General features: G+C 47.0%; 1 protein-coding gene across 1 annotated transcript in view; it reads left to right on the top strand.

Moving 5' to 3' along the window:
* Positions 1–754: 754 nt before the first annotated feature.
* Positions 755–15,348, top strand: part of TYRO3 (TYRO3 protein tyrosine kinase) — a 97,386-nt gene continuing 82,792 nt past the window's right edge. The window contains 1 exon segment of the mRNA XM_048484612.1: positions 755–1,482. Within this exon segment, the coding sequence (XP_048340569.1) occupies positions 1,386–1,482 (97 nt within the window). The 5' untranslated portion in view covers positions 755–1,385.

Here is a 15,348-nt window from a genome sequence, read left to right as displayed (position 1 = left end):
AACTTGATCTTTACTCAGAAATAGCTCCCATGAAGGTCAATGGTAGTTATTTACTAGTAAAATTACATAGGACCCAATATTTTGCCTGCCATTTCCGTGTATATAGATAAAAATGCATTTTTTGGTAATATTCTCCATATACACATATTTTATTGTCTCAGCAATATACTGTGTATTTGTTTTCTGAGTCCTCAGGACCAATTACAAACTAGTGTATTTTCTCCATGAAACCTGTGGAGAAAAATTAAGTCTGAATATCAAAACAACACCTGAGGCACCTTTTGCTATGGCATAAATTCTCCTGAGCCAGAGCCCATTTTATATGAAAACACACTGTTTTTGTTGGAAACGACCATATTCTTATTCACTGATCTGCCCTGCAAAAATCCTTTATATTTGCATGGCTACATACATGGTAATAGACTTGAGTGTGTATGTGTTTAGGAAGCAGGTATTCTTCCATCAACGTTTTTCAATACAGTGTTAGGCCAGAATTCCAGAATTATTTTTGTTAGCTTGATTCGTTGGCAAGCCTACTCTTGAGTACCTGACTGCTATCAGCGCTCCCACATCTTTTTTGGAAGTTGCCAATTGTCCCCCTGTAAAGAAGTAGCTGGCCAGGCCAGTTCGACGGAAACAAGGAAGTTGCATTCCTCCGCAAGCGCAACAGGGAGTGCGTGTTTGCCTTTAAACCTATTCACCCTCCGGAGGCAACACTCCTCGCAGAGGCCTGTTCTTTTCCATGTGGGTGGGGGGCGTTCAGGAAAACAGGATACTAAATAGGTACGATAAATATTAATGAGATTGCTGATGTCACGAGAAAACGGGGTTCCGCCGCCCCCCGCCCCCCACCCCAAAGAGCCATTTGCTGGAAGGGAAGAAAGAAGGAAGGCCGAAGAGATGGAGAAGCGCCCAAGGGAGCCGTGGCGCCAGCGACAGAAAGGGGGTGCTCCGAGCCCGGGAAAGGCCCGCGCGGCTTGATCGCTGCGCGCACCGGGTCGTGCTGCGGGAGGCCGGCAGGGGGAGGACCTTCCCAGCGTTGGTTGCCTCGACGAGACCGGAGTGCGAGCGGTGGGCAGAGGTGGAAGGGCCAGCCCAGCGTTTTGTGCAGTTCCTGAATCTTCCACATCAGGCGGCCGCTTTCTTCGCAGGTCTCCGGCGCGTTTGTGCAAAGGAGCCGCAGTCTCTGGAGGAAGCCCCTCGGTTCAGAGCATCGCTTTGGATCCTCCCCACTTTCGCTCCCCCCCCCCCCGGCTTTGCCATTAGACTCTCCTTTTTCTTCCTTTCCCCCCTCCGCCCCCCGCGGTGTGTTTTGTTGTAAAGCGGGGAGAGGCAACCGGTTTGGAGGTGTCGGGGAGGATGGTGAAGATGATGATGTGGAAGAGATGGAGATGAAGCCGAATATGCGGATCCGGGGACTCCTGTTGCTGCTACTGCCGCCACTATGGGCTGTGCTGCTCCGGGACGTCGCGGCTGTAACAGGTAAGGCTGCCCTGGCGCCAGAGTCCACTAGAGCTGAAAGCGGAGAAAGAAATCCGGCCGTCTGCTCTGGCAGGCTGGGGAGGCAGGAGGAAGCCACGATTGAATCAACCCCCTCCCAGTTGGTGTTTGTCTTTATGCTTCCCAAGTTTGCCCCCGAGGATGCTCTCAGCATTTTCTGTCCCTGCGTGGCTGTTATTCCTGCCCTGCTTTTCTGTTACGTGGTCAAAAATGTCGTGTTTTCCTAAAGGTATGCCCCCCACCCCCCACCCCAACCAAAGCCTATCGCGGCCCTTTGCTATTCCTTTGGTTACAGAACTCCTGTTGACAGTCACAGGGTCATTGAGAGGAGGAACTCTCAACCACCAGGCGTCCAGTAGTCATTTCTTTCTTTCTTTCACAGTCTGTGGCATGGAGCTGGCCTAATTTTTCCCTGTTTGCTCGTTAGTCCTGAAACAAGTTACGAAACTTAATTACTAGGCTACCTAAAAGTCATTCAGTTTTATTTAGTGAGCTGCTTGAATTTGTTCATTTAATCGTTCATCTTGTACAACAGTTTGTGTCATCTGACTTTGATCAAAAAACCCCTTCCCCCCGTTTTCCACAACGATGTAGGAAACCATTTCGTCTAAACAAAATAAATATATTTTGGGGACAGTCACGAGTCTGTGATATGAGAGTCTTTTCCTGTAAGCTGGTCAGAAAGTTGACCATCTATATGTAAGTCTTTGAATGTCTCTTATAAGTTCCTTCTAAGCACCTCCATAGATGGCCTCATTACATTTTAGAGGTCCTAAATGGAGATATAACATTAGTCACTGGCTGGAAGTGGACTTGCGTGTGTTATAGCTGGGGAAAATGACGAAATCTATGACTGGACAAACATCACCTGTGTGACTTTGGAAAACTATCTTATTTTCCAACTTTTAAAATATTACTTGTTTTTGATTAAATAAAAAACATTAGAAATACTTATTTCAGTGGTTGCTTTTAAAAATATTTTATTTGGGCAGATTGATTTTGGAGCCAGTTTTGAAGTTTCCTCACTTGAATAATACCCCTTTTCAAAATGGTGATTAAAAATACTTCTGATACGAAAACTTTTAAAGCACATGGGTTCCTGTAATCTTATCATTCGTTGAGTAGTTCTAGAATAAAACAGTGATCCCTGTCATGATTAACAATTAATAACCGTCAGCCATTGAATCCTTACACTGCATTTGCACTACTGCCTGGAAATAGTATTTTTATCCAATTTCATTAAGCATATTAGAAGATTCACTAGTTATTTCTGATCTCACCCCGAATGAATAGATATAGTAGATTCAGTTGGCTGGATGGGTGGAAATGCACTTAATTCTTCCCATGCAAGCTTAAAAGACTCTGAGCATTAAGTCAAATATAACTGGTCCTAATAAAACATACTGAATGCATTGAATAGTTTGTGGAATACTGTTCAAGCTACAACTTGTCAGGAATCTGCTGATGATCAGGAGCTCACCTCTATGTGGAGTGGATGCTGGTGGCCAGGCCAAGTTATCTGGCCTAATGCCAGCTCATGATCCAAAAACAAAACCTGTTGTCATAACAGCTCCCAGATTATATTATTGAGGAAGGGTCCATCCTTCACACTGCATTAGTTTGTTCTCTCACTATAGCTTCAGAGCAGAAGTTTCTATTCCTGCATAGTGTCTTGCAAAGCTACAGGTGTTGTTTCCAGGTCAAGGACTGACAGGGAGTTTTTAGTGGTGTTCATCAGTGTCCCAGGTTAAATGGCAGTATAGTTGTGAGGTGGAAGGCAGTATAGTTATGAGTTGTCAGAGTTGAGTGAAAACAGTGTAAAACTGATATGAATGGATGGGAGTGGGGGCGGGGGGGGAACAGGAGCAAGGATGAAGGGAGAAATAAAGCTATGACTCATTGGCACTAGGATGATCATAATTCCCAGTGCAGTTCAGAGAATTACTTCATAGGATTCATAGGTAATCAGGGCCTATACAATATATGAAGACATATGAAAAGGTGGGAAAGTAAACCTATTTTCCAGATGTTCCATGCTGCATAGGATTTGATCCAAGCATTCCAGTGGCTGCGTGAAATCTGCTGGAAATGCTGCTACAGTGGCCCCTTCCGCACATGCAGAATAATGCACTTTCAATCTACTTTCAATGCACTTTGCAGCTGGATTTTTACTGTGCAAAATAGCAAAATCCACTTGCAAACAATTGTGAAAGTGGATTGAAAGTGCATTATTCTGCATGTGCAGAAGGGGCCAGTGATTATCTGGTTGCTGTCATGTGTGACAGTTGCTTACATATGATTTGTCCCATTTCTTGGAGATCCTTAACATCACTACCAGCATTCTCTAGGAACATGCTGCACTGGTGTGAAGGTACTTCTTAAAATTGGGGTATTCTATGCCCTTTCTCAGTACTGTCCATTTGGCAACTGTCAGGTTACAGGTTTTTCTGAGATAGTACCTGCCCTTTTGAATTACTTACTGGAGTGGATATAGAAGGCACCTTCATTTCTGCATTCAGAGAGTTATGTGAAACAATGTTATTACAGAGCGCATTTGGAAGAGCATTTTTTTTTTCAATTATGGAGAGCATTTGAAAAAGCATGAATTGTTTTGGCGTGTGTGTGTGTGTTTTATATTGCTGATGGACTGTTATTGTCTTACAACTTGTGATTATCATGTTAGCTGCTGGGCAGCACAATCCAGTGTTGGGGTGATGGACTCCTCTCTCAAGCAGGCACAAGGGACAAATGCAACTTACCTGGGCGGCCAGGCACTGCACAGCACTTGTCCCTAGGCCTGTCAGTTCAAAAAGCACCAGTGCTTTGGGGGGCTTTCCATTATCCCCTGTGGGGGCTTCTCGGAGAGGGCTTTGTTTTGGGGGCCTCCTGCACAGAAGAAACCCTTTGGAGAGGGCGGGGCAGCACTGAAGTGATGCTGTCCCTGCCCGCCAGTTCACTTTGGATTGGGCTGTAAGTCTAAAGGAGAGAAGGTGGAATATGATATGATATAATGTAAATAAATAAATCACTTTCGCATGTCACAGTCATGGCATGGGTCCATTGGGGATTAGGTCTGCAGTCTTCAGCCTGTGGGTTATGACTCTTGATTGAGCCATGGAGCACCACCTGATGGGTCACAAACCCCTGTAGAACCACACTTTCTTACTGATTTTTATTAGGAACTCCTTCTGGAGCCTATGGGTAGAGACCAAATTTCCTGCCTTTCTGCATAATTTATGTTGATCTCATGAAGTAGAAGCAGTTTCCCTCTGTCTAGCAGAGTACTGTAGATGAGACTGAGCCACACTATTTCTTTGAGTCCAAATGTTTCACAATCCTGTTTAGCAACTTCTGAATTCCATAGTCCCTGCAATTTAAAGAGACACTTGATGACTAGGTTTTAATTATCTCTGTGAGTAAGAGTTTAATTGATTAGGTAATTATCATGGTTGTAAATCTGGAAACTCTATATGTATATGTATATATGTATGTATAACATATATAGAGGCGTAATGGGGCAAAATGGCACCTGGGGCAAAATGGTGCCCTCCAGGGCCCCCATGGCCCATGGTAGCTATGCCCCCCCCCCCCACTTACTTGAGCCGGCTTCAGTCGACACACAGCCCAGGCTCCAGCCTATGCGTCAGCTGATGGCCTGGCTGGCCAGCCCCCTCTCGTTTGGCCCAACTGGTTGAGGCCTGCTGGAGGTGTGTGTGTTGGGTGGGTCAGAAGGTTGGAGGCAATTTTCCGCCCCCCATGTGACTCACCAGGGGGTCCCTGGGTGTTTGTCTCCAGATGTCCCCATTATAGCTACGTGACGGAAATGATATATTAATATTCTAAGTCTGGCTGCATGTTAAGCACAAGTTTCCTTTTACTGAGTCCTAAAAGATGATTGTGTACAACTGGTCCCTAATTCTCCTTCTTTTGAAATTCCATCTTTTGTGTACTTTGCCCAGTGCTCTCCTTCTGTACTTTGATTTCTTCAAATCTTAGTAAAGCTAGAATGATAAACCTTAAAGATAGCCATGTTTGTTCATGCTTAACCCTTTAAGCCAAGTAGATTATGGGAAGTTCTGCAGGTACAGAATGTTGAGCATGTGGATCATTAACTAGTGAATGAATACCCTACTAATATAACTGTTAAAAAAGCACATCACTGAACACTGAACAGAGCAGCAGTCAACGGAGGCCTACGTTGATCTTTGCAAAGTCTTGTTCCTCTGTCTTATTCTAATTTATAAAAGTTCCATCCATATTTACATCTCAATACCATGTGCTTTTTTGGCAACACCGGGCATGCCCACAGCATCTTGGGCAACTCTGCCACCATCTACCAACCAAGCCATTTCCCAAGATATATTATTTTGATAATCAGCCCCCACACCTTGCCAGATGGCAAGATTTACATACTAGGAACAATATATGTGCCAAGCAATGCAAGAAAATTTTTAATGAACGTTTCTATGCATATTAGATTTTTTTGCTAAATAATTTTTATTTAAACATTTTCAAAACTTATAATCACAATTAACACACATTTTAAGTTACATTTTAAGCTACAGTTCAGATATTTACATCCTTCAAAAATGACAATCCAAATAAATAAATAACATACATACGTAAAATAAATTTCTTTCTAGTACACTTTTCCCTTTAACACTACATTTCAACATTCTAATATCCTTACCAACAAATCCAATACTGTAATATTACTCTAGAATTCTATAGATGATATATGTACCCCCTCTCTTCCTCAATGTATCTCGTCCGGTGTTCCCAATTGAGTTTGTAAGTTTCAAAAGGCGCTTTGCAAATTTGATGACTCATTCTATCTGCCATACACAATTCCTGCACTTTAATAACCCACTCTTCAATTGACGGAATATGTTCTGTTTTCCATTTCTTTGCCAATATTATCCTCGCTGCCATTATCATATGGTATGAAATGTGCATATGCGGTTTTAAATGTTTGTTTGACGATAGTACAGGGCTCAATAAATATGCAGTAGGCTCACATGAGAATTTGATTTTTAAAACTTTCTTAATATGAATGTGTATCAGTTTCCAGTATTCCCTAACCCTATTGCATGTCCATCATACATGCTCAAATGACCCCTCTTCTTTTCCACGCTTCCAACACTTAGAAGAACTGTTCTTATCTATTTTGGACAATATCAATGGTGTTATATAACTTCTATAAAACATTTTTAAGTTATACTCCCACATATCTGCATTTGGGGAATATCTATATATACTAGTCCAATACTTATTCCATTCTTCCAGCATTATTATGTCGTTTCGCATTCTTGCCCAATCTATCATACTAGCTGTTATTAATTCTTTTTCTGTTCTTTGCTCCAGAAGCGGTTTATATATCTTGCTAACCATTTTCGTGATGTTCACTGACATTAGATTATCCATATTATTCGTATAGATATATAATTATCATATTCACTTTTAAAGAAGGAGAGATATATTCAGAGTCCTGAATGGGGTAATGAATCCAAAAAAGATAGGTCCAAAAAAGCCAAAGAAGGCAAGCTTCCCAAAAATGTGTTTAATTACATTAAAATGTTACATTTGGAAGTTGCTTGGAGGATCAAAATCTGAATACCAGACACTACACTTTCTTTTCCGAGGCAGGTCCCTTCACCCTCCTATTTATTGGTGGCAGACTCCTAGCTATGTTGGGCAGGGTTTCCCATCTTTTCTAAGACTGAGCTGCTTTGATGGTGAGGTGAAGGGAACCTGTTTTTATTCTTATGGCAAATCCCACTTTTCAAGGCACCAAAGATCTAAGGCAAGTTTAACAAACAGAAGTAAAATTTATTGAATAAACTAGATGGAATCAGGATATATTTCAAATGGATGGAAATCAGGTGAGAGATACCTATATACAAATATCCGTTTGGGCACAGGCACAGTTCTTGATGAAACTTTATAAGTTTTTTCAGTTGCTTAGAGGTTCTTTGCTTTAAGATGGTTCAGTTAGATGCTACTGGTTAATGGATTCATAGTGACTTTTGATTCTAATAGGCTGGTACCCTTTCATACAGGACACATACAGCCTTGACACTGTTAGCTAGCCACTTCACATCAATCTCCCTCCTGAGGTAACTTTAGCAGAACACTGATATGCCAGACTGGGAATCCACTTGTGAGTATAAGTCCCGTTCCAACTGGTTTAGAAATTCGTCATCACCTAGAAGATATATTCCCTTCCCATTTATTTATGACCACTTGTGGAAAGTCTCACTACTATTCCACCTTCAGTTTTGACCACTAAAAAAACTCCCAGTTCCACTGACTGTGTGCAGTCCCTTCCAGCACCAAGCATACTCAAGGATTGATGTGTTGGATATCAAAAACCTTAGTTATCAATCTAAAGAGTGCAAAGATACTACCAAGGAGTTTTGCAGATCATAATCCATTAACAGCAACAAAATAGAAGTTGAACAGGAAGATGGAGATTAAATTATGATCTTGTGTTAGAAGAAGATATAGTAAAATGTAGAAAATTTTTAGATTAAATAATATGATCAATATCCCCATCACAACATTATGGGAAACCAGTAAGGCTCATGTGAGAGGGAACCTAATAGCCTTCCCTTAAAAAAGAAAAACATTGGAGCAAACCAAGAAAATAATGGACAAAATTCAAACACTGGAGGAACAGCACAAAAATTGCAATGAAGCAATTTTAACTGAGATAAGATATGCTTGAAACTGAAGAGATACAGAAATATTAAGATTTTTAAGGCAGAAGCATTTTGAACATGTGACTAAACCTGGATGACAGGCACATTTTTTAAGGAAAGAAATTGAAAGAAAAATGATAACAGGAATGAAGAAAAGAGATCAAATTAGTCATGTAGAAAAAGAAATGCAGGAACAGTTTGCTCTCTTTTCAGAACTGTTCAAAAAGGATTCAGTAACAAAAGAATGAATAGAGGAGTATGTAAAAGGAATACATATTGAGAGATTCACATATGAACACAGGGATATATTGAATCAAGCTATTACTATTTAAAAATTATCACAAGTTATTAAAAAATTGAAAAAAGACAAAGCGCCGGGCCCAGATGGATTTACACTAGTGTATTACAAGTGCTTGGAAGAAAATGTAATATCGCCATTGCAAAAAGGAATGAATGAAATAAACAAAGAGAAAATGGCCCCTTCCGCACATGCAGAATAATGCACTTTCAATCCAGTTTCAATCCACTTTGCAGCTGGGTTTTACTGTGCGGAATAGCAAAATCCACTTGCAAACAATTGTAAAAGTGGATTGAAAGTGCATTATTCTGCATGTGCGGAAGGGGCATAAATTGCCCTTTTCTTTACAGGATGCTTATATAACATTGATACATGAAGAACACAATGATCAAATACTACCGTAATCTTAATAATTCATCTCATTGCTGAATGTGGACTATAAACTTTTCAGCTCTATTATCAGAGAGGCTAAGAAATGTATAAAAATCTAATTCATACAAATCAGCCTGGCTTTATACTGAAGGGATATATGAGAGACAATGTATGGTTTGTTGTAGTCGACCCACGCGGTCAGCGTAAGAACGAGACGAGACGCGGAGATAACATCTGGTGGAGATCGCCAGCAGCGGGAGACCGGAGGTCCGTGTTCCTAGCGAATCTCCCGTCTGCCGGTTCCTGGCACCTTTTATTGTTACTCTATCGGGGGCGTGTAGGAGGGAGGACTGGGGAGTTCCGAGAGCTGGAGGTCGGAGATCATCAGGTGATGCATGATCTCATCTGGCTACGTATGGAGTAAGAGCGCGACGCTGCCTGAGCCTAATCCTCACCTGGGGCAAGACCATTGTCCCTACCGTGATTGAGCCAGACAGTTCATGACCCTCGTGACTCATGGGGATGAGGAGTGGGGTGTATGCTAATCGCGGGCCGCAGGTCCGCTACGCCCTAACGTTTCCACTCTACCACGGCACTGTCTGGGTCGGCAGTGCACTACTACATCTCCTCCTTTTACATTTTAGAAAACGGGGCCTAAAACGCCATAGCTTATTTAAAGGGACGCTTGTCTCCTCCGCCAGCTTGGGTCAAGCTGGCTGCTGCTTTGTGCAACATTAGAACCTGGTTGCGTGGGTAAGGGTACCAGGGGTTTACACACGCTACAGGCAATATTAGACAGCATTGAACGGAAACAAGATCCGAGCAACAAGGCATTAATTAAACCAATGCAGAGCTGTACAATAGCACTTCAACTATCTCCGCAGCCAGCGCTCCAGAGGGCTGACCACCAATGGGGCAAAACATCATACCTCAGATTAGATACAACCTCTTGCAGTTCACGACTTTCATGTGGGATCAACTGGGAATTATCAGAAAGATTAAAACAACACATATTATGTACATTCTCACAACCTTGGTGATGTAACAACAACAAATAATCAATAGCTGCACTCCATTGTCTAGGGTCGCTTGATCGAAGTTCCTGCTGCTCGAGGCCAGGCATCCAGAGCGTGGAGGTAGAGCTGATGGACTTCGCGAAGGGCACAGGCCAGCCGTCAATAGTCTTAGCATTGTAGGAAGCTTAGTCCGGACTCCCACTAGGGAAGGCGAGGAGATCTAACTCCGCTTCGAGAGGGCGATCGCCGCCCGGAAGCAGGAGGGGTCGAAAGGCAGGGCGAGCGGGCGGCGCGGCGCCCTCGTCTCCGGGTGGGTTTCTCCTGGGGTAGGACAATGGTGAGGCGGCTGAGGCAGCAAAGAGTTCCGCAGGGAGTCGGCGGATGTGGTTAACGCCCTTCCCCGCAGGTCCAGAACCAGCCCCTGGGGAGCAGGATGTTTCAACACGGGGAATGTCCTCCCATGTGTGTGCAGTTCCAACTGGCCGAAGCCGACGGTCGGGCCCGGCTCGTTCCCGCCTGCCGCGCCGTGATGCGGGCGCAGGTGTTGGACTCGTGGTTAGCGACCGTCTTGGTGACAAGGGAAAGAGCGCCAGCCGGGGAGGGTTTGGACGACGGGTCCCCAGTCGGCGCTCATAGAGTACCTGATGGATGAGGCATTCATGAAGGGCTCAGCCCAGACCTTTAGGAAGTCTCCGGTGCTTTTGGCAGACGGGGAGCAGGCAGGAGCTCAGCAGGCTCCCCATCTCAGGTACTGGCCCAGGCAGAAGGATGAGACGCTGGCGGTACGCAGCAAACTGCTCCCAGATGTTGGTCTGGTGAAAGCTTGCCAGGGGTGGCCGATCGCCATCGCAGGAGGCAGCAGAGTGTGCAAAGGATGGTGGCCTTTGAGCAGGTGGACATCGCAAAGAGAGCGTACAGGAGGTTCTCGGCGCTCGGGTGGTCTTTGGCGCAGCAGCGAAGTTCCTGGCTGGTGGTCGCCCAGACGCCTCCCCAGGTCATTCGGTCTTTGGGCGGCGACGGCGTTCCTGCTGGGATCGCTGGGCGGATCCTCTAGAGAGATGCTCCATCTCCGGGATGGGGTTGGTTTCTCCGGCGCCATTCCATGGGTTGGCCTGTCATGGCTAACTGAGTCCAATGGGAACTGTAGGAAGAGGGACTGAAACACCACACCCCTTCCCAGGTTACGGGTCCGGTCCCGCCAGGCTCAGTTCTAGAGGGGATGGCGGGAGATTGGGATCGAGTTAGTGTTTAGATTTAATATGGGAAGGAAGAAGGCTTTGTTTTGCAGCCTGTGAAGGTTGCTTTAATGCAATCTCCTCCTGGGGCCACTTCTTTTAGTTGTTTGACAGGGAGGGCAGGAGGGTAGGCGACCTGGCGGAATTGGCTCTAGAGCCGAAAAGGCCAAGGCGGTGGGTCCCGGAGCCTCGAGGGGAGGGAACAGGCGAGTCCTGGGGATTGTGGGTATGCATGCTTAATCAGCAACACAAAGGGGCTTTGGGAAGCACCTTTTGGGGATGGGTGCATCCGGGAATGAAGCAATCAGCAATTAGAGGCAAATTCCTGACAACACAAAGGAGAAAGAAGGGGGGGTTTCTTTGCAAGGGGAGTTGCACTTACCGTGACCTTGGTGGCTAATGCAGGAAGCTGGATGGTAAATTTTGTGATCGAATTATCTTCGAACTGCCCGAGACCGGCTTCCTTATAAGGCTTCCGCTGAGCCTGGCCCTTTAACTTGATATTGATAAAGCTGTTTGTATTACAGCCATAACCCAAACGGTTTGGGTATTAGGCGATAATGGCTGCAGCCCTTTTAAACTTCTGTCCTGACAGTGCTGGCGCAGTATCAGGATGGGCCCGATTTTTAATCCAGGAGGCCAGTCAGCTAATTGGCCCTCCCCACTTTACTGGTCGAAAACAGAAGGAAAAGGGGAGGGAGAGGGAAACAGATTTCCTGTGAAATTAGGAGGCAACTTCGAAGGCACGATAACCAACGATCCGTGACGTTTCATCCATCCCAGACCAGAGTCGCTTTTAACCTGACCTCATGAGGTCTCTTCCCAAAGATTGACATGGATGTCTAGAACGATGGGCGGACTGTGAGCTGCCGCCGAAGTCCTGGGTTGGTTGACCGTGGAGCGCATGGATGTCCGCCTTCGCTGGGTTTGTCTCCCCAATCCCCCCCAGATGCGGCAAGCCCGGTCGGCCACTGGTCGGGCCATTCGCTGCTCTGATGACGGTAATATCGGGGCCGTGTCCACCAGGCCCTTGAACTTCACATCCTTCTATGGCGAAGCTCCAGATATGGACGGAGCTCCCGATAGGTGTCTCCACCGCGACGGTGGTGTAGGTTGGGCGCCATGTTGGCTGCCAGCTCGTAGTCCTTTATTGGGTCGGCAGCTGGCAGCGCATGGGGCAAGAGAATCAGCTGAGCGCAGCTGGTTCCGCGGCAGCTCCTGTGGGATGTTAGTCCAGACCTGGAGGTGGATGGGTCCCAGCGTGGAGTCGATCACTCCGGGACGGCGAACAGTCCCCTTGTTCAGCGGCAGAGGCCTTCGCAGCACTAGCTCCAATTGTCCCGGTAGGGGTGGGCTCGGCATACGGGGTTGGGGCGACAAGAACCGCGTGGGGGAACTGAAAGGAGATGGGCTGGGTGCGTGCGAAACGGGTAGATGCCACTGCAGAGTGGGTGGTCTTTGGCAGGGCCTTGGCGCTTGGGTCTGCTCTAGTACTCTCCTCCTTGGTCCTGGTTGGGAGATGTCTGGCGGGAGTTTCCGACGGGCAGTCGCCTTCTCCAATGGAAGTCTTCTGGCAACGGGCACCGGGTTTTAGGTGGCCTCCTGGGAGGACCCTCCTCCATCGGGTTGTAGGCCCCCCGGCTGGCTGCCTACACTCCCTTCGAAGTGTCCGGTCTGCCGCAGAAAGCAAGCAGTCATCCTGGAGACTGTCTCCGCCGGTGGAGAGTGCTGCGGCGAGGAGGCTACAGCTTGGTGGGAGAGATCCAATGTCCGGCAAGCCTTAAGCATGTCGCCAGTTCAGGATTTTGCTCTAGGCCCGTGATTGCCCCGCGCACTCCATGGAAGCCCTTTGGCAGGCTATGAGGAGCTCGCTTTGGGCCTCGCTATCTACCTGCCTCTTGAGCTTCCTGGAGCCTGTTCACAATTCAGCATAGGCTCCTGGGGTTTCTCGCCCGGATGAGTGAGAAACTCTGGGTTGGCTGGTCATGCTGGGGACTTTGACAAATGCCTTATAGGAAGAACTCAGATACACCGTAAGGGTGGCCTCAGGCAGGACAATCTGATCGTTGGGATTGGCAAAAGCATCGGCTGCAAAGCTGAGCTGGCGGTGTAGGCCGCCAGAGGTGGCTGTCCTGTTGAAGCATTGCTACGGAACTCACTTTCCCAGACCACAAATTGCAGGGCTCCAGGAGTACGCGAAGGTGCTTTCTCCAGCCATCTGGAACCATTAGGTGGTTCCCTTATACGGCTTTCCAGGCATGCCTCTCACGTAGGGGCTAGGTGACTCCTACGTCCCTTTATTAAGCTTTAAGGAGCTCCGGGTGGAGGATATTATAGCTCAGGGGCGTACTCGACAACTCCGCCTTTAACTATGCCATCCTCCTTGGTATCTGTGGAAGTGGATGGGGTAATAGCGCCACCAAGAATATCGCGTATCGCCTTCCGTCAGGGTTTCCTTCTGCAGATCGGCTTACCACGCTCTGGGCGAGTTTTGAAACCTCGGCCCATAAGTGCGGCGCTGGACGGAGGTGCAGTGGTTTCGAAAATGAAGGCGGAGCAGGAGGGGGGCGGCTGAGCCGCTGGAGAGTTTGGAAATGGGTGAAGGAGCTTGGGCAGAAGGGAGTGACAGGAAGGCCCACTTAGTGGATAGAGAAAATCTCGGGTTGAAATTCGAAGGTGAAAGATCGGAAAGGAAGCGGCCTACAAGTGCAAGGAGTCGAGGGTCTGCAGGCTTATACGCACAAAACATTGTCTCCACGTCATAGTAGCCACATCGGCTGCGCTACAGTCCCAGCGAAGAGCGTTCTCCGATGTTTTCCCCAGTCCTGCAGATTCAATGGCCGTCCCCCTCTGGGCACCCATGGACACCTCCGAGCTTCAATCTCCTCAACCAATTTGGCGCATTCTCCCTTCTCTTTACGTGGGACTCCTGTCAGCATTTCGTTAACGCTTTCTAGTTCCGCCACAACGTGTTTTGTCATAAGCCCTGCTTTTAAGCTCCCTATACTCACCGGTGTTCCGCCGGACGCAGAGTGTCCTAGGACGCTTGTTCTGGATGCTACGATCCAGAGGGACAGGCGAGATACCGGGTAAAAACGCGGTCCCTGGATGCCGATCCAGTGGACTTCGCATCGCCCTTCCCCAGGCTTAACACGGTGAGCAGGGGCGGAGGTCTCGAGGATTCCCGGTTTCGCACCAGCTTGTAGCTCGCACTCCACGCCGTCAGCGTAAGAACGTAGACGGTGACGCTGAGATAACATCTTGCGGAGATCGCCAGCAGCTGGAGACCCGGAGGTCCATCTCCTAGCTTAACCTCCCGGCCCGTCAAGTTCCTGGCACCTTTTGTTGTTACTTCTATCGGGGCGTAGGAGGGGAGGATCAGGGGAGTCTCCGGAGAGCGGGAGGTCGGGAGATCATCAATAGGTGATGCATGATCTCATCTGGCTACGTATGGAGAAGAGCTGCATTGCCTGAGCCTAATCCTCGCACCTGGGGTACACCATTGTCCCCTGCTCCGTGATTGAGCCAGACAGTTCATGACCCGCGCGACTCCATGGGGGGGGATGAGGAGTGGGTGCTGATGCGACCGCAAGGTCGCGAGTCCGGCTATGTCCTAACGCCTCCACTCACGGCACTGCCGCTGGGTCGGCAGTGCACTACTACAGTTTGTGATTAATGCAATAGGATTTGTGAAAAAAAGAAGGCATCATTTATATTCTTAGATGCTGAAAAAGCATTTGACGATATACCTTGGACTTGTTGCTGAAAATGGTTGCAAGTTTAAATTACAGCTCAGGATTCATGCTGGATACAGAGTTTTTACACAAAACAGCATGCAAAGGAAGATGAATAGAACTTCAGTAAATGAAGCTTTAATGGATTGATTTCAAATTGAAGAAGGAATACATTTAACAGCCCAATCCAGTTCTCAGCGGCAGTCAGAGATAGCACTGCTGCTGCACCACCGTGCTACCTCTGGTAGCTTCCAGGCAGTGCTGGGAGGCTGCTAGAAGAAAAAAGCGCCTCCTCCTGGAAGCCTTCCATAGTGCTTAATGGAGCCTTGTCACCCGTATTCATGGCCTTAAAACCAGGGTGAAAGCCAATTAAAGTTGACTCCACCCCGGGAATGCCCCAGCCTGTCTCTCTCATGCTGGGTTACAAGTGCACGCTGGTGATACTCTGCAGCAGCCCAGATTTCAGGGTTTTGCTACTGCAAAGCTGAGAAG

This window comes from Sphaerodactylus townsendi, linkage group LG02 (assembly GCF_021028975.2).
Source record: "Sphaerodactylus townsendi isolate TG3544 linkage group LG02, MPM_Stown_v2.3, whole genome shotgun sequence".
Lineage (NCBI taxonomy): Eukaryota > Metazoa > Chordata > Lepidosauria > Squamata > Sphaerodactylidae > Sphaerodactylus > Sphaerodactylus townsendi.
The sequence above is the reverse complement of the archived record's forward strand: the minus strand, read 5'-3'. Positions and strand labels throughout refer to the sequence as shown.